Source organism: Limanda limanda, chromosome 2 (assembly GCF_963576545.1).
Source record: "Limanda limanda chromosome 2, fLimLim1.1, whole genome shotgun sequence".
Lineage (NCBI taxonomy): Eukaryota > Metazoa > Chordata > Actinopteri > Pleuronectiformes > Pleuronectidae > Limanda > Limanda limanda.
The window spans coordinates 12951063-12978175 of NC_083637.1; the positions used below are offsets into that span (position 1 = coordinate 12951063).

Below are 27113 nucleotides of genomic sequence, written 5' to 3' on the forward strand. Positions count from 1 at the left end.
TACTGGCCAGCATCACCCTCCACGTACACGCTGCATTCTTACCCGCTTCGGCCTGTGTGTACGAGGGGCTGACCCGGAGAAGGAGGAGGAGGAGGTGACATCTAGCCTCTGGTGGTCGTGGGCTGGCTGCAGACGTTTACGTGCGGACCGTGCAGGAGCAGCAGGAGCAGGAGCAGCAGGAGCAGCAGGAGCAGCTGCAGAAGCAGCAGGAGCAGGAGCAGCAGCAGATAAACAGCGAGGAGGAACCATTAGTGCTGTGTTTTATAATTCAGCAGGGGGAAGTCACGACAACAGAAGCCCACTCTCTCTCCCGGGCACCGGCTCACATTTCATCCGCCACACCGTCGTGTGTTGTTCTCTCTGCCTGGTAACTCCGCTCCAGACCCCCGCGACAAACCCCCCCGGACCCCCGCCACCATCGTCCCCGGTCCCGGCGGAGCTGTGTGATGAGGTGGCCCTGCAGCAGCGGTTCGGGAACCTCAAGATAAAGCGACTGTTTTCGGGTTTTGCCAGCGGGACGGTGCTCGGCGTCAGCCCGGGCGAGTGAAGAGAAACCCCGCAGGACCACGAAGCTGCTGCTGGGGCTGAGGAACCGCCGGTGAGTGGATGCTTGCTTCTCTGTCTCTCTTCACCTCCGTTCAACCATCGCTGTTAATTGACGAACTTGATACTTGACGCTATCACACATCGGTTAAACGTGTCATGTAGAAACTATTCAACCCCTCGAGTCCACAGATATCATTGGAGGGAGGGGGGGTGCGGCTGTCCGTGCGTGAACTTCACCTCTTAAAAGGTTCGTTTGATCTCATCTCCACTCATGATCTCATCTAACTTGCTCCTCCACTAGTTAACGTTGAGTGAAGCTATGCAAGTCGCAGCTAGGGTTAGCCCACAGGGGTTAGCCCCCGGAGCTGCTAGCTGCCGAGCCCACGCCCAGCCGGCGCTCCATCATCCTGCAGCGAACCCACCGACCGAACCATCCCAGAGAGACACAACCACAGGAGGGGCAATCAATGCAATTAGTGCCCGATTATAACCGTGAATCGATGATGATCAGGATCTTGCTGGCTGCTGACCATAGACTCTGATTGCAGCAGGACTGCTTGACATATAGTATTGAAGTTATCCTTCAAAATGTTTACCCTCATCAATGCTGCTAAAACCTTTATATTATCTTGTGTTGTGATGTTTTCCTACACTTCTGTCCTTCCTGGGAGAGGGATCCCTCACATGATGCTCTCTCTGAGGTTTCTACCTATTTTTAACCTGTTAAAAGGGTTTTTAGTAGTTTTGTCCTTACTCTTGCTGAGGGTTAAGGACAGAGGATTTCACACCATGTTAAAGCCCTATGAGACAAATTGTGATTTGTGAATATGGGATATACAAATAACATTTTAATTGATTGATGGTGCGGTGGCTGTCATGGTCCCAAACCGCACATCCCTTGGTTATGGGTGACATGCGGTCGCTGTGGTTCAAACCAGTGCTCGACCAGCGGAGAGGGAGACAGTGGGTCTTTCACTGGGTTTCCCTCGTCAACACTGACAGCATTGTGTGAGCTTCAACAACGCCACAGCCCGACACGCTAATCCTCATTTGGCAGTGGTCTGCAGCAGTGCAGGTGTGAGTCTGTTCACGTTGAATGTGTGAAACTTTCTATTGTATGGCACCCACCAACCATGTGCTGGTCTGGGATGAGAATGACTGTGGTCTGTGGGATGCAAGTGGTGTTAGGTGCAGCCTCGATGATGGTTGTCCTTTGGAAGCAGATGCAGAGTAGAGGGAGTCCTTCCCCCAAATACTTCATTCTAACCCCATCTATAAACAGAATATATGTAAAGACACAATTGAATCTTCTGCCAGATCGTAAAACGGATCATGAAGCTGTTGAAGGCAAATCCCTGCTCTCGGATTTCTGATAGAGGCGAGGGGGGATTGTTGACTGTACATGGCAGACGCTGGCCTCCACCAAAAGTTCAAATCTGTCCAACTTTCTGCACATTGGCCTCTGAGTGCGATACCAGGGGCGGCTCTGTACACACAGCCGTACAAACGTTCCCAATGCAGCACAAACAGAGTGGTGTTTTCTATCAATATGTTATCGAGCACTCAGAGAATGTCTACATGGAACTAGCTGGAAAACGCGCTCGGACACACGACTCGATATCCAGACTGGGATGAAATATGGATCAGTGGTGTTACTAATGAACTGTGGATGAACCGGGCAGTGCACAGGTTGTCAGAAGGATGACTCACAGGAACACATGTGGCATGATTATGTTTACGTTCATCAAAGGTCTGAGGATACAGGGTTTCGTGCTTCATACCGATTTTAGATTTTTGACTATATAAATGAATTGAACTTGTATTGAAGGGCGTTTATATGATTAGAGCCCTGTAGAGTTTATGGAAGACAGCACTGCAAAAACAGTGATGCCACTGAAAACTGAGAAAATATTAACTGGTAATCTGCCTGAATTTCCTGAGCTCAATAAGCGAAGCCAGCAGACTTTATTCATGCAGGTCTTGTCAAAGCAGAGGTAATTATTCACAGCATGACTTGCAAAGAAGCACAGAGAGAATATAAATGAACGAATGCAACCCTACTTTTTTCTCAAATGTGCTGAATACCTGATCCAAACGGCCAAACATAAAGACAGAGTGAAGTGTCGGAATTGCTGGTTTTCCAAAACTTCCAGAAATGGTCAGAACTCCCCAATCCCCATTCTCGCATAAGAAAGGTGTCGGACCATCTGAAAAAGGATTCTGGATCACGTCTACTTGCCCTATCTGTCAGTCCAAAACTTTCCACAGCAGACAGCAACCCACCCGATGGTTTCTGTGACAGTATGGTGCTGGTTGTCCTCTGACTTGACAGTTTTTCTAACAGAAGATTGTTAATGGTTGTTCTGGTATTTAGGAGACTCCAGCTAAACGTCTGTGGATATCCTAGGGATCAGCTGTCTTTCTTGACACCCAATATTACCAAATGTATAACCGCCCTCCTGTGGGTGAGAGGATTATTTATAGTAAGATTATCTTGCTGGTAAACAGCTTGTGAACATCCACTTACAAAGAGAACTAGTCATCTACAGCTTAGCGGATGTAACTTCATACTACTTCTTTGTTAATACTAGTTGTGTCATTTTCCACCTTACAGGAAATGTGCACTACTGAACACTCATGATGTTTCAGGATCTTACTTAAGAGCACTTGTGTGTCACATTGAAGGCAGAGTCCAAATATTCAAGTGCCACAGTCCACAGAGTTTAGCATCTTTTTAAACTGTCTTGATCGAACATGTTCCAAATACACATTATACTTGAGACATGGGTGGTCCAAGAGTGCTCCTTCTGCCTCCTCAAACTCTTTCAGTACAGCCAGTGCTTGCATATAATTAAAATACATTATGCACAATTAGCAAGAGTGGGGAAGAGCATGAGGAGATTTTAATCTTCTTCATGGAGGATATGTTTTTGCTTCTGTCCGTTATTAAGCAAAAATTATTGAACGGATTTATGAAACCTGGTGGGATATGGACTAAGAAAGCTCCCTCTAAATTTTGGCCGGGATCTGGATCAGGGGGCAGTTCCAGGAATCTTCATCACTTCCTTCTGCATTTGGAGAAATGGCATTTTTTTAAATTTTCACAGATTTCTCATGGAATTGCTCACGGATCTTGATGAGTATGTGTAATTTGGTGTGTGGGGTCTTTGCGGAGGTACGTGCCTTACTCAGTGCCATTCGAGTTATCTATGAAATGCAGTTTTGCCTTTAGGTTAGGTGCCAGGTCATTGGTGGCTTAATGGGTTTACAGCTCACTCAACCCATGTTGGTCGAGCTGTAAACCCATAACAAATCAAATTACCCTTTGTGTTGTTATTTGGTCGGTCAGGCTTTAACTTTCGGGGGTTAACCATTGCTGAACATGCAATTTGCTTAGGTGTGGTCCAAGTAGATTTTCATGATAACCATCCACAGTGACTCACCACTAAAGCCCCTTAGTGATGACATCTTTTACTTTGTCAGCTTGAGCTGTGACATGCCGTGACTGTGGGTGGCAGCTAATGTGAATAAAAGAAACGGATCCACTATTCCTTAGGTTTTTGCTCTTTGCCCAGAGCACAAAACACATGGTCACCTCAAACTTTCTGAGAGTAGATGATAGAATAATTTCAGATTTAGTCAAAGTGTGTGAATTATATGTCTGTTTTGGCTGGGTTAGACTATTTGTTTATGTCCTGCCAGTCAGTAACAGATAAGCCAAAGAACTGATATGACTTGTAGTGGGTGCGGGTTGTTTTCATGCTTCAGCTTGACTTACTCACCCTCACATGACTACAGGTTTTATTTTTAGTGACTTTGACCCTGGACGTTGTAGACAGGGGGTCCTGTTTCTCAGGTAGCCTTAAAAAGACACTGTATAAGGCTAGTTACAATTTGAGTATCATTTTCTGACGTGATACAGTTTGGAATGCTTTTATATTTTCAAATTAAATCATTCAGTACTCTTATTTTAAATTTCAGACAAACCCTGAGACAGAAAATTAAGAAGAAAAGAAATTAAAGGCCGAACATTCAGATAGTGAGAGTTCATGAGGTGACGTGGAGCATTGAAAGTAGGAAAAAACCTTAAGAATAAAGCATAGCACTGGGAACGGGAGACAAGAGTGCTGTGGGACAGCTGTGTGTGTCAGTTTCTCTTGTTTGTGTCAGCTTGTGTTACTGTCAGTCCACTTGGGCTTCAAGGGGGAGGGAGAAAGAGCAAATTCAGAAAAGCTTTTCTTCTTGTTTCTATTTAGGTGAATTTAGTTGATGATCGATCCTCTCCTCTTTCACAGTCTGTATGTTTTAGTGAGCTGTTTGATTTATGGTTTGACAGTTTATAATTTATGTTAGAAGTTAACATATCCAGCCAGGTAGGGACTGATTACATATAGCTACATAAATGTATTCTAACAACCTAACAAGTCTAGTCAGACTGGAAGTACCTGCTTACTGGGAGATCAGCATAGATTAAGAGACAATTCAAAACTATAATTTACTGACTATATTTGCAGAACAGGGTTAGGTCAGGGTTAGTCTGGAACTATATTAAACGATCAAACTGATAACCTAAGCCTTTGATCAGGGGTGTAACGGTGCACAGAAATCATGGTTCGGCACGTACCTCAGTTTTGAGGTCACGTTTTGGTACGTTTTACGGTATTTTTTTCGTTACAGTAGAAACAACAACCTGCTTTTTCAACAACAGAGAACGGTCGCATATTCGCTGCTGTAAAAACACCCATGTTGCTCGTTATTGCTTTGACACGGTCTGAATTATTTGCAAGCGGCAGCTTTAATGCCGTGGGGAGCTGGGTTGGCACGGAACTTGTTTTTTACTTATCCAACTAATGTTATTACTACTAATGTTACAACTAGTGTTATTTCCAATGTTAGTGGACATAACTCTGGTGATGCCGTTTCTAAGGAGTCGGCATGTTTGATGTAGCTACAGTTCTGATAGCATTTTTGCAATGTTGGCATAAGGCTTTTGTACGATCCACTCGTTTATGTCCGTCGTCCGTATTCCCACACAGCAGACTTAAATGATGATTCACACTCCTGTTTGTCTGCGGTCGCTATGACCACGAGCCTGCAAAACATCAGGTCCTTTGCTAACGTTGTCCCTTTGAATTTGAGAAGTACACAAATATTGTTAATATATTGTTATTAAAGGCAGGTTGTATGTATGGAATAACCAGTTACTGATAACGTTAATGTGACACTTATTAAAAAAGACCAGTGCATTCAGTAAAAGCTTTTTAATAAATAAATTTCCCAGTAAAGTCATGATAACATGTACCATTTATTATACGCCAATGCATGTGCTGGACAGTACATTGAGTGATAATGAATGTACATCAGGTAATTAGAATTCTATAAGCAGCTGACATTAAGTTGACCAAGGTCAGCTCTACTCAAGTCATGTGTCTCCCACATCTCCAAAACTGCAGTCATACTTACAGCGACCTACTTACTGTAGAGATTGGCCCTGGAAAACAAGCTTTTTGTAATGCATATTTCAGGGCTTGAAGTGCAGACACTGCCAGCTACTTTCATACAGTAAGTAATGGAGTGCGTGATCATCAATATCATCATAATTATTCATCTAAGAATATCACCAGATAGCTTGTATAGCATAGGCTGAGATGTACGAAGTGAAAACTATGTTGCTGTGCTGAAAATTTGCTATGTGAGTCACTCTCATGAATATGGAAATTTCAGTTCCCACAGCCAGCCCATTTTGAGGAGTCTCTTACTCTGCCTCTGAGGCCCTGGTGTTTGTTGCTACCCTTTGGCATATTAAGTTTCAGATGTGCAAATCTCAAGGCCAGCCCTGGTTCCTAGTGGAAATTTCCACTTCTTATTCTGACTGCATCTTGTGAATTTGATGTTGAGGGCTGATCACGTGGGAATTCTCAACAGAGCAGATATTTTTGGATTGGGAAATGAACTCTATTGGAGAATCCAATATAGAAAATACAAATGGACAGAAGCTACTTGTTCCTGCAGTGTTCCTCAGCAGCGACCGGAAACCCATTTTCTCACAAGACAAAAAGATTCAGAGGTCATCATTTGATAATGTGAGTGTTTAGCAATGGTCAAGCCATTATTGGTGATGATCACAGTGTAGACGACTCCTGAAGAGGATGATGGGTGGATGAACAGCATGCTTGTTGTGTTTGATTAAGCTCCACAGTCCTCACCCTGTATGATGCATGTGTCATGTAATGCTGAGCAAGGAGAAAAAGGAGTTTCCTTTGATATGATGTTAAAGAATTATTGTTGAGTAGCTTGTTGAAAGTATTGAGTGTTATACAATTGTGTCTAGCCGTCGTGTATGTAGGTCTCAGTGTTTGAATGGCTGTGTAATGATCCGCATAGGTCGAATTTTTGTCGACCCTGACTACATTCGTACTGGCTAATGTGTAGTAGGGAAATTACTCACAAAACCCATGATAGATGTCACATGAAAGCTCAGATGTTCTGTCTGGAAAGGATGGTTATATATAAACCTTTCCACCTACACATTTTGGGCAACTAATGATTATTTTGGAACAATCTGCTGATTGGTTTCTTAATCAATTCAATTGTATATAAGTCAAAAGAAAGACATGACATCATGAAATGTTGTCACTATTTCCCAAAGAAATTGTTGACAAGCACTTAGGAACCCCAAAAATTATAGGAAAGGTCTTCTTTTGCCCGACCAACAATTCAAACCCAAAAAATATTTTCAGTTTATTCAATTTACCGTAATGTTTGACAAATAACAGCAGCAAATACTGACTTTTCAGAAGCCGAAGCCATCATAATTATGGCATATTTGTTTGAAAATTTACCAATCCTTTTATTCCTTTTATGGATGAATAGATTTATAACCATATTTTTGCAACTCTACATCTACCAAAGTATGCTTTGTTAAAGTTGAGTGTCCAAACATGGGGTTTTATACGCTCTATATTTATCTACATAGTTTGACTTGATGCTGATATCATCACTGAACTGGGATGTTAATTTATCTTTGAAAACGAAAGCCTGCATACCAACATGTCAAATCGAAACCTATCTCTTACACAAATCGGTAATGACTCACAGGGAAAGGTCATAAAGTGTTTAAGGTTGCAGTCAGAGATAGTAAAACATAAGGAAAGTGAAACTACTAGCAGCAAACAGATGGAATGGAATAATACTGGGTCGTTGTCTTTACTTTCACAGCTCAGAGTTCACATGGACACCAGCAGCACATGAAGGTGTCTCTTGACCTAAACACTATATAATTTGTATGTTAGTCTGTTTCTAAACCTCAGGTAGCAGGGTGAGGTATATTATTATAAGTTCAGTGACCTCAAAAAACAAGTGGCAAAGTATGAGGGATGTTGTGTATCTTCTGTATCCTGCCGCACTGACTCAATCGATCTCATCTTTACAAAATATGATTCTAGATATTCATTTGTAGGCTTCTTGGTGTTGCCTAAGAGCTGCTTTTACATGCATTTGTATATAGTGTGATTTATTTGTCATGTCCAGATGTACGAAAAACTAGCATTACCTTGATATGCAATAGCATAAAAAGCACTTGAAATATTTATTTTCTGCATCTTTCCCTGGTGAGTCATAGGTTTTCCGTGTTAGTACAAGCTAGATTTGTCCTTTCAAGATGTCCTTTTTTTCATTTTACAGGAAACAGTGCAAAGTTAATGTGAAGAGTGATTCACCCCCTCACTCCCTTTTCATTAATGATGTGCTGTGACTGGTGTTGTTGCTGGTTATGTAATTGGGTGAGCCCATGTGAAAATGGATGATAAAGGCAGATGGTTGCAAAAAATAGTTGGATGAGGAGAACAGATGAAAGTCACGCCTACCATTTTTCAACCACAGGGCGCTGTTTGTTGCCAAGTCATCACATTGATTCATAATCCTGTATTATCCTCCCTGTGATACACCTTCACAATATCATCAGATTGTCCATTGTGCTATGCAATTTTAATGCCTGGTTTTTGCACTTATAGCCTTATAAAAAAAATTGGTGACAAGTTAAAGTAAGCTCAGCCTCATATCTGCCTTCAATGGGTCTTGGCATAGCCACAGCATGTGGTTCACATTGTTTACATCTTGCCAAACCATTCAGTGACCCCTTGTGGCCTGTATATTTTTATCTGCTTTAATTGTGTTTCTTCACAAACTCATGCAGGCATTGTTTGTCATCTCTCGTTTGTAATTGTTCCACAACAGTTACTACAAGAATTTAAATATCTTATTATCCTAATGACTCTGTTCTTGCTGCTGAATTTTTCGTATCCTTTTGCAGCCACAGTTTGGCAGAACACATGGGTTCATCTTGTAACTCTTTGCGGTATGTGGGTTGTTTACTGCAAACAGGATGGATTGCTTGATGAACCCAACATACTCTAGGTCAGCGAATCTTGATACTATATGGGTGCTGCAGGGGAGAAGACTTTTTAAATCTGTCCTTCAGTCTAACCTGCTATTACATACTAATACATCCCTAACACTTAGCACCTGATTGACCCAGATGTCTATCCCATAGGATTTATGCAGGACTGTTATACCACCCGTGTCTGCTGTAGCTGCTTCGGATGTAGGAGCTGAGTTATTGCTCAGCATAGAGTCAACCTGTCGAATGTAATAGCACCACTCCAACAATTTATGGATCTGTCAAAGATCATGAGGCCTTATGATGCATTCAATATACGCATGTATGTATACACAAGGTTGACTGTGTTTTATGAGGTACAGTGGGTTGTCCACTAACATTCACTCCATACCTAAGTGTCATAGGGCAAGACACCGAACTCTTAACTACTAGTCTGTGTGAATGTGTGATAGTAAAGTGCACCATATAGTTGCTGTAGTGAATGGGTAAATGAGACTTGTAGTGTAAAGTGCTTTGAGTAGTCAATGACTAAATAGAAAAAAACGCTGTATGAAGCAGTCCATGAACACGCATGTATGTAAAATGATTCAGTTTATATTCTTGTATGATAGAGAGCAATGTCTGTGAAGGATTGCTCTGTTTTAGCCTTTGGATTATTTGCTACGTTATGTCCATGCAGGGTCCAAAACTAACTTTCTGGTCTATCTGCCATTTGGTAGAAAACCTGAAAAAATGTACTGACCAAAATATTTTTCAGACAGCCACAGATCAGTGTAAGGCCCCGAACAGACAGAGCTTCTAACCTGCAAAATATCAGGCGCATATCGCACTGGCCTCTTTGTTGAAGCCTACACATAAAGGAAAAACTGCAGTGCAGTGAGTTTCAGCTTGTGTCCTTTTTTACTGTTGCTAAGTAACCAGCGAAACACCTGTCCTTCAGGCTAACTGTGATTTTGTTGTGGAGTAAACTTGCATACCTGTACATGGTATTTAAATGTAGACGCTACATAACTGAAACTTGTTATATCGCAATGTAGACCAGCGATTTGCTTACATCAGTGGTTCGGCCGCAGTGATTATAGAAATAATGAGCAAAAGGTTAGAAAAGTAACCCTACTATTTGATTTTATTGGAACTAAAATCTACATAGTATACATTGATAATTAAACTTTCTTATGTATAAAGTAATAGAAATGACACATATTCTTTCTGCCTAGTCCGTAGATGGAGCCTTATGAACAGGACAGAGAAAGGCTTTGGTCCAAACATGTCCAAATACAAGAGCCAATCCCCTGACAAGGCTCTCAAGAACTAGTCATGTCACTCAAAGGTCTGTGTGATAGATCTATTCACTTTTCTACTCTTGAGCATGAAGGCACCGCTCAGGTATTAGATACAAGTAGTAGTTGCTACTTTTTTGAGGTAGACACCAATCTTTGTGTTTTTAAAGTAGCTAGAGAAGAGTAAATACATTGTTAATACATTGACTTAAGTCTACAAGATTACTTGATTAGCCACAGTGAATGTTAGTTAGTGTGAGATACATTTTGCTCCATTTAACAGTGAGTTCAGATGAGGACAGGGAGAGGGTGTCGTCGTGTTAGGAGGAATGACACCGACTTGATTTCAGTATGAAGTGTTGACATTTTTATGTCATTGCATAATTCTATGGACGGGAACCTCTTGGTAAATCACACTTTGATTCAATACATAAAATGGTATTTCAAATATATAAATCTTGAACAGGATTGGGATTCATTTATATTTTTAATTAAGTTAAAGGAGATATACTGGGCTTATTCATTACCACTGTTAAGACACAGCAGCAATCCTATTTATTTGTGTGTTTAGCCACCTCTTGTTTGCTGATTTGTGAAAGTCGCACATTAGCTCCAAGCTGTGTATAAACACAGTCTTCCTGCCTCCACATGAACCTCATGGATGTGATGGTTCTGTCTTTTGACTGTTGATTTTGGCTCCAACATCAGCAAAACATACCAGTGATATTTACATTCAGTGCATGCACACTGTGCTTTATTTGAACTGCGCCAAACCATTTTTTGGCCCCTCATATTCTTTCTCTTCTGTTTACCAGTGACTGCATTTGTTCTGTGCATTGGGAGCTCTTTGTATGTAACATATAAAAAAAGTAAATGAAAGCAATCTGTTAAACGAAAGTCTTAGTGAGACACTAAAGAGAACTTAGATGAATTACAACTGCTGTCGTCCCTGGTGTCTGATATCACGAGCCAGCTGTTTGACCAAGAACGCTGTCCTTGTGTAAAGTAAGACAGAATCCAGTAGATCTTAAATGACCTAATGACATCGTGCCAACTCCTTTTAGGGAGACCAGTGGCTCCACATTGATGCGCCCGTCATGACTGCCAATATCAGCGGGAGTGATATTGAGGCTTTTGAGGATAATTTTCAGAGAGTGTCCTGTTTCCCATTGTGAGACACCTCCCTTATATAACTGAGAGCAAAGTTTTGGGTCACTGTGATAGAAGCATGATGCAATCGTGAGCAGGAGGGGATTGTGGCCATGGCAAAACCCACAAAACTTTCCACTGTCCAGCAGAGTGAAGAGGAGTTAAGCTCTTGGTGTTTTGGAATGGGAGGGGCACAAGAGGGGGTTACCAGATAAAAGTTGTTACTCTCCTCCCCATGTCTCGTGATTAGAGGTGGCACAAAGACTGATTAACTTCAGTAACACAGTACTTTTGTTTTTTTAACCAGTTTAGAATTGTCATGCTGGTCTCTCAATAGATATTTTATTTATTATTTATACTGAGATTGTGCAATAACAGATAGCATCTAACGGTTTCTGCAGGAGCTAGCCCATTAGCCTGTTGGCATCCACAAGTAAACATGTTGTTAGTTTGGAATTTGTCAGTTTGTCACAGTGAGTAAATCCTCATGATTAACATCAACCAGTAACTGTTTAACTTTCTGCTCACTGCTAAGTAACAATGTTTCCTGTTGAGGATCTAGAATCTGGCGGCCTGCCATATCCTAATTTGTCTCGCCACAGTTTCATTATGGACCAAAACTTATTTTTACACTTCTCATAATAACATGAGAGATTTCTATCCTGGTATGTGCAGCACTTTTTTCTGAACGCTGGCTTGAACTGTTGCACTACCGGTTGATCGAGCTACTGCATGCTCAAGTTATGGTCCATAAGGTTTTTACCGTCCATAATGAAAACACGGCTGCAATGCAGTTGATCTTTCACTCTTCAGTCTTCGTAGCTGTCTCACGGAAGCTGTTGCCAAAGTGTCCTTTGTGCATGGGCACCGTTACTGTCATGGGTTGAAATGACTCTGTGAGAAATGTTGCTGAGCTACCTGATGTTCTCTGACAGATAGTCGACCATAAGCTTCACGTTTAATTAGTTAATCAACTACATAAAAATCTGCCTGAGATGAGACGGGTTCAGAGAAAAGCGAAAATGAGAGCGAAACCGAAAAAAGCCCTGTACCTGTTATGTTGAAATTAAGATTAATATGGAGAAATTTTACAGTTGACCTCTGTCATTTAATCATTTTTGTTTAATTTATTGTGTTGAGATACTTATGTGCTGTTTGTCATTTGTCTCCCTCCATCCAGAATATCCATGAGCTCCGATTTCCCACACTACAGTTTCAGGATGCCAAATATAGGGTTCCAGAACCTTCCCCTTAATATCTACATTGTGGTGTTTGGGACAGCCATCTTTGTCTTCATCCTCAGCCTCCTCTTCTGCTGCTACTTAATAAGGTAATACCATGCAGCTTTGAATTAAGCTTACACTTTTTTGCGTTGCTTTTTTGTGTGGGCTAGTGGAAAAGTGTCATAAAGGTTTTTTTTCCCCCAAATGTATTTACCCTCATTTCTCACCTGTTTATAAAAGTACAAAATTTACGTGTGAAATTACAATTCACATGTGTTTGTGCAGTCTGACCTCTTCTGATGACCAGGCTGTCAGTACAAATATTTACGTGAGACCTGAAAATTATAATGAGAACTGAATGTTTATTCTCACACACTGTTATTATGCAACAGTCCTCATAACAGTACATTTACATTTCAGGTGATGTGGGTTAATGTATTATTCATTCAAAAGTGTCCTTGTGTATTATTTGACCAGCTACTGGAGGGTTATTTCTATTTATGCATAAACAGGATACATTTTCAGGTTCTTCATGTAATTTCTTTTATTAATGAGAATTCAGTATCTTGTAGTATTTATCAGAAACCCTGCAGTGAAGATCGGCACTAAACAAGTCTGAACACGACCAGTTTTATTAAATATCTAAACATCAAAATATTTTCTATACAAACCACTGTATGACACTTGGCTTTTAGCTGAGTCTCAACTAAAAGCCTTTTCTGTTATTCTTTTTAGAAATGTCTTTTTTTGTATGTGTTTTCTTATGGTTCTTTCACATAAAGGAAAATGTTTCAACAGCACAGTTTGGAGATGGTAGCTACGATACGACTATACTAAATAACCTGAATTGATAGTAAAAACATTAATATGCTGAGATTCAAAGCTTGTCGACATTATCATGGTCATGGTACTTGACGTCAAAGAAAAATGTAATAACCCTTTTTTTTCTTTTTCCCCAAGTGCCACTTTACCTCGCTAATTTTCCTCACCATATTCCTACATTATATATTATATACTGTGTTACCACAATTCCCTCAAACTGAGAGATGCTTTGATGCAGTACCATGATTCAGTACTTAAAGTCAACATTGCTTTTTAGGTATTAAAGGTGAAAGACACAAGGCATCTAAAGATGTAGTCTCCCAAAGGAACACGCCCCAAATTACTTTAATCATATGTCCCATCAGGCATTAAGACATACAAGACTCGTTACTGATTTATTGGTTTAAACAATTAGCAAGACTGGCGGCTAAATAAACATTTGATCAGTTAAAACTTCATTGATCACCTGAAAGTAGACGTCGTACTTTTTAAAACAGTAATCATCACTGCTTTTTTTCCCAAGGATGGGTGATTGAAGGGAACGAGGACTTAACATATTAGAGTTGACATGTGATGGGTTGTTAGGTTGACAAAGACAAATATGCACACAGGGGTTGACAGAGGGAAGTCGCTCACAGAAATACGCAACCACCTCTATCAGTGAGTCCTCAGGCCACACACACACATGTGTGAAATATGCAATGCAGCAGGCAGAAGGAGTGACGGGTTTTTCCTGAGCACTTCTGTCTTGAGGGAGCAGAAAACCACATAAACCCGTTATAAATGTGTATTGTTAAGAGTTGCAGAGCAGTTGCTGAATCAGTCACCTAATATAGTCATTGCTTTTCGTGTAACATGTTATGTGTTCATGAATACACCAACATAACACAGACTGTAATGGTGACTGACTTTTTTCATTTTGTATTTTTCATTGACTATTGTCAAATCATGAACATGATGGTTTAGAGAGGGAGGTCAATTTGGAAGCCTGTTTTAAATTTTCAGCAGGCTCAAATCTTCACCCATTTAGAAAAAGGGCCAGTTTGCAACACTCGCACCATTAATCCACGATCCCCCTCACTCTTGTCCACCTGTATTCCTACCGACCCTTGGGAGTCCCTGCACCTTTACCTGCTGACCTCTTTCAAAATGTTAGTTTCTCTCCTAGACTGTGCTGCTTGTTTTACAGATCCCTCTCACTCTGCTGCGAGAGGTTAAGGTTACTTGTTATGGAGGTAAATCTTACAAACCTATGAATTTCTTTTATCTGTCTTGCTCTTGTTTTCTTTCCTTTTCTCTGTATATATTTTATTCTCATCCTCAGTACCTAGAATCTTCCTGTTTTCCCCTTCATTCATTTAAGTTATTTTGCTTTTGCTCAAGAGCTTGATGTTAACTCTAAACTTCACTTTTAAAATCTGATCCAGTGTGTTTTGGGAGATATTGTGAGTTAATGTTTTACACTTCAGGTCAGTGTTTGTTTTGACAAGAATTCAAGTCCTTATGCAATCCCAGAATGATGCCAGTTAATATGTATCTTGGCTCACTATTGCATGATTGAGCAAAAAAAATTTAAAAGTTTAAGTCTAAGTCTAATTTTATTGTTGTGTTTTACTTCTTTCTGCGATTAGTTAATCCAGTCAATATTTGTTCATCATTGGCTTAAGGTTGTTTTGCCTGAAGTATGTCTGAGGCAGAATATGTCTTTGTTAGATATAGGGGTATATACATATATATATATATATATATATATATATGATACTCTGTATGGACTTCTAGATTTTAATGCCCATTCGTATACTGGTGTCTAAAGGCAAGTATTTATAAGGAGATGACATCAGTGTATGTCGTTTCTCACTTTTTTCCCAGGACGTATGGATAGATTGTCTCTGTTATGGTGTCTGCTGGAGATGGTCACTCAATAATCCAAAATATGTTTTTGTTTTTACGTTTCCCAAGGTTACGGCACCAGGCGCACAAAGAGCTATATGCATACAAACAAGTAAGAGCTCCAGTGACAAACTCGCGCACACACGCACACACACACAAACAAGCATATGATGGATGACTTATAGTCGAGTAGAGATGAAGTGAGAGAGTGATGTATATGAACTTGTGTGGAGTCTATATTGTTCTCTGGTCCCAAAAGGTCTGTTCAGCTCTTGCAGTAATTCATTTGTTGAATCTTCTGGCAGCTGCAGGTATTTTCCAGGGTTCAGCTGCTTAAACTATTTCAAAAACCATTAGCGCTATTTGGCAAGCATATCTGTAATACCAAATATTCTCAATTACACTTGAGCTGAAGGGAAGCAAGTGGCTGTGCCGGAAAAGTGCAATTCACACTTCACTGGAGGTGTTTCAGAGCTGGGGGTATAGCCTGAAAAGAGGGACGGACGATTCTCATATCCTGCAATTACGTAATACCAGCATGCAAAGCCACCCAAGCATTTCAGAGTTTGTCACGTGTGCGTGCACACACACATTGCACAAACTGGCATGGTAGGTGCCAGAGTCATCGCCAAGTGCTATAACTAAAAAAAAATTTTTTCGTTGCATAAATTATTACCTGCAAGCTAGAAACATAAACTCGTCCAAATCCTCTGTGAGTTACATAAGACCATCAAGCTCATGTAGTACACACACACTTGATAGAAGCTCCAGTATGTTATGCTAAATCTTATCTTCTTTTGTATCCTTTATTTGGCCTGACTGGTGGATTTATCATCACACACTTGTTCTCTCTGTTAGTTGCTAATCTGTCCCTGTCTCTCATTATCCCTCTCAGGTCATTCAGAAGGAAAAAGTCAAAGAGCCAAATTTGCATGAGGTAAGCACTTATCTTCTTTGTTTAGTTATTATCAGTTGATGACACTCGAATTGCAAAAATTGTTCCACAGAGAATATCTAGAGGGGTGAACGTACTGTAATGCAGCTTGACAAGTACAGGCCGTACTGCTTTATCACCCAATTTCGGACTAACTGGTCATGTGTTACATAATTTGAATAATGCTTCAGTCTTAATATACAATACACTTAATGTAGGTCATCCTTTCTTTGTTGCCTAAATTACAAGGAGACCCATAATGTACTCTGCCCTTGAAGAATTTCAAATACAGTTCTTTGGCCTGAGACTCTGAAGGGGCAGTTTATGTATCGTGACCATGAAGGTCATGAGCCTCAAGGTGGACAATAAAAGCCTCTAAAAGGTACAAATCACTGTTTAGTAGTTTGCATCAGAAGGGACATATGTGTCATGTGTGAACATCTCAAGGTACAAAACTGTTTGCGCAATCCGTGCAGCTCTATAAACCTCATGGTTTCTGCGATTGTGTGGGCCTCTGTTTCTTTGGCTTTATCTTGTTTTGCAAAAGAAAGAACATGCACAAAATCTCTCATTTAATGTTGAGCAAATTTGCATTGACACAGTGTCATGTGAAAGCAAGCATCTTGTGGTTAAAGTCATGAGCGTCCTCCCTACCGTTTCTGTTACACTTACATAATGCTGTGTGTCAGCTCAGCTTGGTTGGAAAATATCAAGCAAGAAAACAGCGTGTAAAGCAACAGCGCTGATTCCGCAGCTTAGCAATTGTCATCGCCAGCCAAGAGCACGATCCAATTTAACACGGCAGTGCAAATGAAATGTCACCGATAGCATCTTCATGCCTTCTCTTGCACAGGGTGAATCGCAGATTATCAACAGCAGTGTTGCAATTTCTCAGTGTCCCTTCAGGCTTTTTATTATTTATGTTACTTGTAACTGGTAGAAAGCATCAGAGGGAGTCATGTGAGGTAAGGCTGTGACAGAATAGCCAAGCTGTGCTTTTTTTAAAGACAATAACATACACACACCCACGTGGCCGCATGACCCAGTTTTAAAGACTCCCATACCAAAGGATCTGCACAGATTCAGTCTTTTACAGGAGTATGTAGAAGGGGAGTCATGTTCAAGTTGAAGTGTAACCTGAGCAGTCAGGAGTTATGAGATCACTGATCTTTTTTTAGTTTGAGTTAGACCCCTGTCCTCCTTCAACTCACTCATAGGGTTTGTGCAATGAATACTCTCATAAATAATTCATGTCGTAAAAAATGGTTTCAGAGTTTACAGTAGTTACTCATTGCAGTTTTTCACAGTCTTGGTTACAAGCGTACATGTGTGTAAACAGTCGGCACATGCAGCAGATACTCAAACACCAGAGCCCTCGAACAATCAGGAAACAGAATTACAGTAATATTCCACTGATGGTGATGTGCCCAATAAAGGAGCTGGGCATTTTCCATCCTCTCATTTAGTCTCCTCTGACAATTGTAGTGCAATCAATGTCTGTATTACCTATAGTCAGCAGGTCATTATTAATCAGCTACTTTGACAAACTTCTGTAATTTTGAGCATGAAGACATGGATGGATTCTACTGATGTAGAATGACACATAAAAGATAACTCGCAAAAATACAACACACCAGGACAATAATCCATACTCAAGTTAAGTGAAAGTCAAGTGAAACTGTAATGTCACTGGGTCAGTGTTGTCAGTTTTATTTGTATTAGATTATAGGTCTGTCGTTTTTTACAGCCGGACATTAGTGAAGAATGTATTACTTTGATTGTGAAAACTTCTAAAGGGATTTTGGTCAATAGTCTGTCTGCTGTTGCTCAGTGTTTATTTCCCAACCTCGTCAGACTTGTGGCATTTTGAATGTATGCATTGGAGACCAGAACGTAAGTTCAGTGCAGCTTCGTGAGTGTGTTCCAAATATTTCAGGAGCTTAACCAGTTCTGTAAGACCGAGTTACATAAATGTTCTCTAGGCAGAAATATAAGTGTGTGGAAAGAAAAACATGGAAGCAAACATGCAGATGTAGACAGACGAAAATGAGAAGCAATGAGTAGTAATTTACCTGGTAATTATTCTTTATGGAAAAGAGAGTAATATGAAAGTGAGTGTGACTGATATAGAGGTGTTGCCATGGAGCCAGGTAATGATGTCCTCATCATTCGAGATGCAGAGGGAGAGGACGCATTGGTCTGAACACACATTGGTTAACTAGCATCTATTCTGAACACTTCTTTTTTATGAGAATTATTCTGAGCCCTTTACTCTTCTCATCTTTTCACTCTTGCTCTGTTGCTCAGCTCAATTTCGATCATCCATTTTTTAAGACTGTTACTTTAAAGCTTTTTCTTCTCAACATTTGTTTAGTTACTAACTTGTAAATCGTGTTTGGTGCTTGACACAGAAAACATTTGTTCCTCTGAACCTTGAATCTTACATATGGGCATAGGTTAACATTTTTACTTTGATCAAGTTCGTGATCTGGTAACAATTATCCACAAAATTAAGCTCATGTTTTTTGCATGGAGTCTTCGACTAAAGCTTACAGGATTAATTGATTTAATCATGGGGAAAGAGTTTCAGTCAAAAGTTGGCAACGGGTCCCGGATCTCAACTCACCGCAGACAAGGCACTGAACAAAACACGGATCTATTCACCAATAAAGACAGCAAAGCAGAAGTCTTTAAAAGTCTTTACAGAGGATCGCTCTGTGTCCAAAAGTCCTCGGGATAGAAAGCTAGGAGCCCACATGCTGCGCTTTTTATCCTCACTTGTCCATCCACTCCCCATTAAACAGAGCTAAGAAAAAGAAAATCTCTGTGGCTAAAAGGGGTTATTGTTGCAGAGTTAGACAGCCACAAAAACCTGTTTGCCAAATTAAAAGGTCTGTCATGAAACCCCCCCCCCCCCCCCCCCCCTTCCCCTGACTGGATAAAGTTTAATGTGAGGAGATTTCCTGAATTCGGCGGATTATTGTCTCCTTTCTCACAAATTCAAATATCTAGATCCTTGTACATAAAGTAACACACTCTCATCGTTACTACACACTCTAGTATAATATAATACAATATAAATATATTGTGGAGAGAGTGTAGTCAGATATATGCTCCCTTTGTTATCTACCAACGAGTCACCAGGGGAGCAACAATAATGAAAACTTCACCATGACTCAGCAAGAGGAAGCGATTACAGAAATAAAACATTTGACTATATGACCCTTAATCTCGATAAACAGACTCTGCATGTGAATATTCATCAGACAAATTTTTGGGGCTTAGGGGTTTTGACCTTTCATGTTGGAGCAGGCTTTGGATGGCTGCCGCTAAACATTGACCGAACTGCATTGGCTAACGTTTTTTTTAATAACCTGCATTCATACGCAGTTGGCTGTTAATGGAGATCTTCCCTATTAAGTATCACTGTTTGTGTTTTGTGTAGAGAAATATTTGACTAGTGTAATAAGACTTGGACTCTAAAGAGTGTACGAAGAGGCTTGGCCTGGATATCTGCTGTTGACATAGGAATTGTATGACCCTTATCTAGTTATGTTGACATTGTCAATATATGTTACAAACAACCTCCAGTTGTTTTTCAATATAATGTAATAAGTCTTGAACATCATCTGTAACAGCGATGCTCTATCTATCTCCTAACTCAGTGGTGAATCACGAAGGCCATGCTTTTGTCTATGCCTATATAGACTGATATGTGAAGATTTTAAAATTGGTCTGAGTTGTGCTCTCCATATTAGTCAGCTGTCGTGTGGCAGAGTTTTGAATAAATTGCAGTTGATTAATTTTTGTCTTTGTTTTAGGAGAGAGGAGAGAGTTGTCTGACCTGCTAGTTGTAGAAGCGTGAATTAGTCTCTCAGTTCCACTCAGCTTTGCACCTAGTGCTCAAAGTACCCACAGTCTATGTGACCATGAAGTTTCATGTAAAGATTTTGCTTTGTTGTTTGTTTTTACTTTTGTGCATGTTGGCCTATTGTCTTCTTCCGTGTGTGCTTGACCTTTGCTATTTGGATCATTTGTTTCCAACGCATCAACACAAAACTAAGATTAAGACTGAGAGTGACAAGCATCAGAGAGGAGCCAACGTATTTAAAGATGTTGCAACGCCTTCTGAAAATATCTCTGACTCCCGTCTCCCTTTCAGATATGTGCGGTGTGCTTGGAGGAGTTCAAACAGAAAGATGAGCTGGGGATTTGTCCATGTAAACATGCCTTTCATAGGAAGTAAGTATAAGGTTTTGTTGACTTTCATGTACATGCACACACACACACACACACACACACAGAGTAAGAAGGAGAGTGAAGGACAAATTGCAACCCACATTGAAACGATGTGAGGAAAATAACCTTTCTGCCAAAACAATGTCAAGCTATGACAAAAAGTTAATGTGTGTATGGTAGAAACTACACATGATAGATTGCCCGAGCCAACTTCCTCGCACACCTCCCCCTGTGTCCCAATCGTTTCAACTGAGTTGTTTATGTCAGCACGACACCCCCCTTGACCTAGTTTTTTTCCCCCCAGTCGCGGCAAGACTGGTCACTGCTCGATGAATCTACTGTATAAACACTGCTTTTAGTGTGTGTGTGAGTGTGCTCTTGTACAGCTATTTTTGTGGGGACCGATTTGAGTCTACAACTTACGGAGGACATTTTGGGAAAGTAAGGACCTTTTTGCCGGTCCTCACTTTGTGACCCCCCTTTAATGGACTGTTTGGGGGTTAAGACTTGATTTTAGGGTTAGAATTAGGTTAAGGTGAGGTTTAGGGTTAGGGTTAGGCATTTAGTTTGGATGGTTAGGGTAAGGGGCCAGGGAATGCATAATGCAGATAAGGGTCCTCACTAAGAAAGCTGTACAAACGTGCGTGTGTAAAGCCTTGTTGTTTTACAGTGACAAGCAGTGAAGAGCATTCTGGCTTCTCATACTTTCATGAATAATTTATAATGTCACATAAAGCTCACTCTACATGTGCTTTTGAAAATCACTACTCAACTTTCAAGAGCTCACATTGACAGCTACATTACTGTTCTGGTCGTAAGAAGCTAAATATTTTATAGCTTGGTGCCAATATTGATGATTATAAAAATGCAGTATGACATAGCAATATATGTTCAATTAAACAACAAACTAAGTCAAGGTTACATTTTGTTTCCTCTGCTCGTGTCTGTCTTCCCCACTTGAACTCTGTCCCTGTTGTGCCCTCTCACTCCCAGGTGCCTCATTAAATGGTTGGAGGTGAGGAAAGTGTGTCCACTGTGCAACATGCCCGTGTTGCAGCTCGCGCAGCAGGCCGGCAGCATGGATCCCGCCGTGCCAATACAGCAGCCTCTGCCCGGCATCGAGAACCTGGTGTAGCAGACTCACATCCTGTCTGACAGTACACCACAGACACACAAACGCACATCCCATCAGTCATACTCTCACCTGCACAGGTACACTTTGATATGAGATGGCGGACAGACAGGAGAAACTGGAGTTACAGTGGCGGCCATGGGTTAGAGTCAACCTCTGTTGTCTTTCCATTGGTTCACAAGAGGATTTCCTGTTATCAGCTCGGACTGATAATCAACTGTTTTCATGTTTTTCTTTTTTGCGGACAATGAAGAAGAGTTGATCGAGAAGGAGCTTCTTTCTCGGCCATGATGTGGTCAATAACTTTTTCACAACCAAAGCACTTTTCTGGGAACACCAGCTAAAGACCTGGATGAAGAAAAACACAAAAGCCAAGAACTACACTACGCTTAAATATATATATATATATATTTTCCTTCTTTTTTTTATTAAACAAGCACTTTACAAGAAGTCAAAACTTAATTTCTTGTGATCGTAGTAGAAAGGTCATGTTTTTGTATTTTACCATTAACTATTATTTCTGTGCCGAGTGCAAATTGTTTTTTTAATTTTAATTCGTAAACATTGATTTTTTTTAACAAAATCTTAATAAAAATAACTATTTTGAAAGGGACAACAATATTTACACCGGTAGATGTCAGGAAATTTGGACGTTAGGTTTCTTTTCGAGTTGCACACACAAGACAATAACCTGAAATCAACCTCGAGACTTTACGTCTGACTAAATGTGAATGTGGAAACCCACAATTTTACAAACACGAACACTAACACTCTGTTTGTCATTCACAACAATGTTTGCATTGTGATAATCCTTTTGTTATCTTACTGCCTAAACACAATGGTGATACAGTGAACACATTTTCATCTCACTAAACAAATTTACCTGGAAGATAAACACTCAAAACACAATTCAGGACCTTTTCCGACAGAAAATCTGTGATTATCTGAGCAGTATTCATCTGAACAACCTTGTGCTTTGTGCATAAACCAGTTGAACAGAACAAACACCAGTAACGAGGCAATATTAAACAAAATCAATTATATTACATAAACGTTTTAGGTTTGTTTTTGCTCTGCTGCTGCATTGCTTTGTTTTATGGAAGCAGAGCTGCGTGAATATAACGATGGCTTGACAGTTAACACTCTTACCAAAATAAAGCAACAAATGTCGAATTTTTATTTTGATATATATTAAACTAGCGTCACATATCCTGCTTGAAATGTACTGACAGTTAGTTTTAGGAAGGGATCAGAAGGAACCCCCTCTTTGCTTCTACCCTTCAGTGCAGTATTTCTATTTATTTAAATTTTTTCAGTTTATTACAATTTCTTGGTACAGCTAAATTGAGTTGGATGATTTGACACCTGCGCTCGGCCAATCATCATTATATCCGTTTGCTTAAGATACACACTGCTGTGTAAAATACAGACAGATTCACCAAGGAAGAGGCAGCCTCCCCCCCTCATACTCACACACACACACACACACACACAATTCACATGGGCTACAAGAGAGTCAGTTGTCAGCAGATTGTAATGAAGCAGCACCTACACACACACACATACACACACACACACACACACACACACACACAGTTCAGCTTTTCTGGCTGCAGTTTTCTGGTGCTTTCTCCCTCTCTCTTTCTGTACAGTGCAGGGAAGCTTTTTGTTTCGTGCCACAAACACAGGAACCCTGAGCCTGGCTATTGTGTATGTTTTTGTTTTTTTACCTCATCTCTTTTTAGAAGCATTTAGTAAATGTGTAGTGGGGTAAAGCGCTGATGTGAAAGGCAGCTTAAAACAACCTCACTCCACAGTGATGAACCTAAGATAAGTTGGAGATTATCAATAACCTGTGATGAGATAATCAAATATTATATTTACAGGTACAATCAATGATCTGAGGGTATATGAAAAAATAGTCCCACTGACTGAAAAAGGAAATCGGCAATGAAATACATTAGACACATTTGTAAACAAATGTTAATTCTGAAGCTGTTAGAAGTTTGTGTTGTTGAAATTAACAACAAATCAGAACTACACTCCTACTCCAAAATGTAATTACCTCCACCAAGGGCCAACAGTAGCCTTATGAAACCACATTTCAATTGATTAGATCCAAATTTCTATCTGAAATCAAACCAGTCCCCTAAACATGTCTTATTCATTTCATGATGACCGGTTATTATTATTATTTCATAGATTATTCTATAAGAAATCAGCGAAAATGTTGACATTTTTAATCTTGCAATTTTAAAGAAAGTGAAAATATATTCCTGGATCTAACCCTGATCTGCAACAAAGTTCAATGGCTTCTTACTTTGGTCATTCCCCATCCCAGTAGTTTTTGCATAATCCTGCTAATTAATAAACAAACAAGGATGAAAACACAACCTCCTTGAATGAGATAACTAAAACTCTACGGCTCAAACATTATAATATATACTGATTGTGTCTTTAATAACAAAACATGCCCAATAAGATTATATTCTCCAACACCAAATACTTTTATGGACATATCTGCACAGGTTCCCATCATGTTAGCGCTTTAACAAGTGACAACGCCTTCACCATCTGTGGCAGAGAAGCCCTGTTGCTCTCACCTCTGTGGTTTGAGTGTCGGCCCACACCCGAATGCGACAACCTTCGTGACGGGGTCAGAGCGCGCGGTGAAGTGAAAATGTCAACATCAGATCAGAGCAATAACAGGACTTCTTTGTGCTGTGTGAAGCATTTCAGTTGATAGTTATCATCCACCCGAAAGATCCTCATACATTCTGCTTTACTACGCCCTCTACTGATGAGAAAAATATTGACGCCTACATACAAAATATGATCGATGTTGCCCACATTAGCCTTATTTGAACCAAAACTGCCTCAATTACCAGACAAAAGACCAGGGCTTTGTTAATTGGCTATATCCCAACCTCTTTAATTGAATGTGTCTTGATCACTGGAAAGGTTGTGGTTTTATGTTGAACAAAATATGTAACATAAAGTCCTTCTCTTGTGAGAATTTTCATTCGTTTCCTTCTCCCTTCTCAGTCTTTGGTTATGAAGAGGCTGGGACTGTTTCATAAAACTTAACCTCTCACAGCAAACAGGGACTGGTCCTACATTATTCCTCGAAACTGTACATAAGTTAACAATTCTGCCACTTGTTCCCAAACCCTGACACATTTCTTAGCTCAGTGCTAATTACAGAAGTCTTAAAGCTACGTTCCTGCTAAGTGTTTCGTCTTTGAATGTACGGCTCACGAGAGAAAGAAAACGAACACGAGGACATTCAATGTGTGAGCATGCTACTTTGCATTGTTAAGTCGCCACTGATAATACCATTGTTAAGTGTATGTTGACAGTAGTGTCAATAGTTGTGTGTTTGTGCACAGGAAAGGCGCCTTCATCTGAACAAAATGGCAGCCGAACACTTCCTGCCATTTAGGCAATCTTAAGTCAAAACGGAGTGCCAACTAAAAATTAAGTGTTGTCAATGCCAATGAGAGAGAAGGTCCTGCAGTATGAAAATAACAGGAGGGGAGTCTGTACGGCTTTAGCCAAAAAAAGAAAAGCAAGCTGAGCCAGTGGTGAATATAGTAAAAAAAGGCCTCCCACCAGTAAAATCACCATTAATGTCAGTGCTTGCTCTGACTCCACTAACTCCATTATAAAGAGATCAGATAGTTCCGTCACTCCACATGAAAACCTGACTGGTACTCTGGGTAGAAAGGGACGGGCTGATTTATAAACAAACAATACGCAGTTGGTACAATATACTTCCAGCATCCAGAGCATGTAGGATTCTCTATCACTGCCTCCCTGAAGTGAACTTTCTTGTTTGTATCGTGTTATTTATTCCTCTGTTACTCTTGTGGTGCCCTGCCAATTCACAAATCCCCCCCCCCCACACACACACACACAATTTGTCCAAACAAACCCTGTCCTCCCTCTGCCCTCACCTTCCCTGTTGTTGTTTTTTGTTAACACTGATTATGTTTGTGGACTCTCACAGACATTGTTTGTAAAACTAAAAATTCTGCAGCAGAATATTTTTAGAGATAATTGCTGTACAGTATTTGTAAGCTCTATTTTTGTATATGTGTTTTTTTTCGTAGAAAATAATGTTGTTTTTTTCTTTTCTTATTTTTTGCTAATTTCATGTTTATTCATTTTAGGAAAAAATTTGCATGTGACTGACTTGAACTGTAAATAAATTTCCAGGTTTTGGAAAGATGTGAGTTTTTACTCTCATGTGTGTTCATAATGTATTTATTTAAAGCTGTGTCCCTGATCATGATCTAAAGATAATACCAGTTTGTTAAAGGGGTCATATTATAAAATTTCCACTTTTGTAGTGCTTCTACACGTTAATTTGGGTATCTGGCATGTCTACCCTCCCAAAAAAACCTTGGAAAAAAACAACTCCCGCGATTATTTTTGGTTTCTCTAAGTCAGAAACGTCATGCTTGAGTGACTGACTGAGCTTCCGTATGCTTCTATCGTCACAAGCGAAATGGGAGTCTCTCTGACATGGCCTTTAAATTGAAAACTGCATAAACCCTGGTTGAGGTTATTTCTGTAGTCAAACTCATCCCCAGAATTTCAAACTTTTTCAAACTTGCAGTCTTCTCCGATAACTAATGCTTATATCAGATTTTGTGCAGCTGCTCTGAAGAATTATTTTTTCTACACATGCAGTGGTGGTGGCTATTAACAGACTTGAAACTCCCCTTTAAGATATAGAGGACTATTTAAATCCTCTTGGCTGTTCCCTCAGTGTGAATCACTCAGGGATCATTGAAGGTATGACTGACATCAGTGACTCCTGGTAAATAAATATAAGACTTCTAGTTCCAAGTATTAAAGTGCACAGCATGTCGGGCTTTAAATTATTTTAACATATATTTTTATGGTTTACTTTATTTTCTTTATGATGTGTTCAGTTGCCTTATATTCTTATTCTGTGTTTGTGTTTCCCCTCTAACTGATGCAACGCAAAACACATGTAAAGAGTAATTCCCTGGAAAATTGTAAAATACTGAAAAGAGCCCTATCTTTCAATATTAAAGATTAAAAACATCCTAAATCTGCCTCCTGATCCATATCCATATCTTCCCTGACCCATACCACGTCCTTCCACCACATTTCACAGAAATGCGTTTGTAGTTTTGTGTAATCTTGCTTTTAAACCAACCAGCCAACACATAAATGGACAGGGGTGTAAACAGAACCTCCTTTGTGGAGGCACCAATGAAAAATGATGGTCATTTATAGGCCTTTTTCTCTAACTGTGGGTGAGGTCAGAATGGCAAATAATGTCAATCTAAACAAGTAATTTTGATGCATGGTGCCACACCCAGGATTAAGATGCATTTAAGCTCAGAGCCTGTTCTCAATGCCTGATTCAACATAAAGAATTTCACGTCAGATCAGACGTGATCTTATCTAAAGGAAATAAAGATATTTTTCCAGGTTTGTTGCTGTGTCATTTTATTTATCTGCT

At 40.0% G+C, this 27113-nt stretch overlaps 1 protein-coding gene across 3 annotated transcripts; it reads left to right on the plus strand.

Annotated features, from left to right (window-relative positions):
- rnf24 (ring finger protein 24) lies at positions 1-26696 on the plus strand. 3 transcript variants are annotated; one of them, XM_061067339.1, is made up of 6 exons: positions 1-598; positions 12554-12703; positions 15378-15420; positions 16204-16245; positions 20405-20484; positions 21475-26696. In XM_061067339.1, exons 2-6 carry the CDS (start codon positions 12561-12563, stop codon positions 21614-21616), a joined length of 450 nt encoding a protein of 149 aa, XP_060923322.1. In that variant the 5' UTR covers positions 1-598; positions 12554-12560; the 3' UTR covers positions 21617-26696. The 3 variants fall into 3 exon arrangements, with proteins under 3 accessions (XP_060923322.1, XP_060923316.1, XP_060923330.1); XM_061067333.1 differs by lacking the exon at positions 1-598 and adding an exon at positions 2103-2235; XM_061067347.1 differs by lacking the exon at positions 1-598 and adding an exon at positions 11683-11846.
- The last annotated feature ends 417 nt before the right edge of the window (positions 26697-27113 follow it).

Coding starts and splice junctions, on each gene's coding strand:
- rnf24 (XM_061067333.1), top strand. CDS start 2,216: ATGAACCGGGCAGTGCACAG. Junction 12,704..15,377: donor TTCTGCTGCTACTTAATAAG/GTAATACCATGC, acceptor ACGTTTCCCAAG/GTTACGGCACCAGGCGCACA. Junction 15,421..16,203: donor AGCTATATGCATACAAACAA/GTAAGAGCTCCA, acceptor TATCCCTCTCAG/GTCATTCAGAAGGAAAAAGT.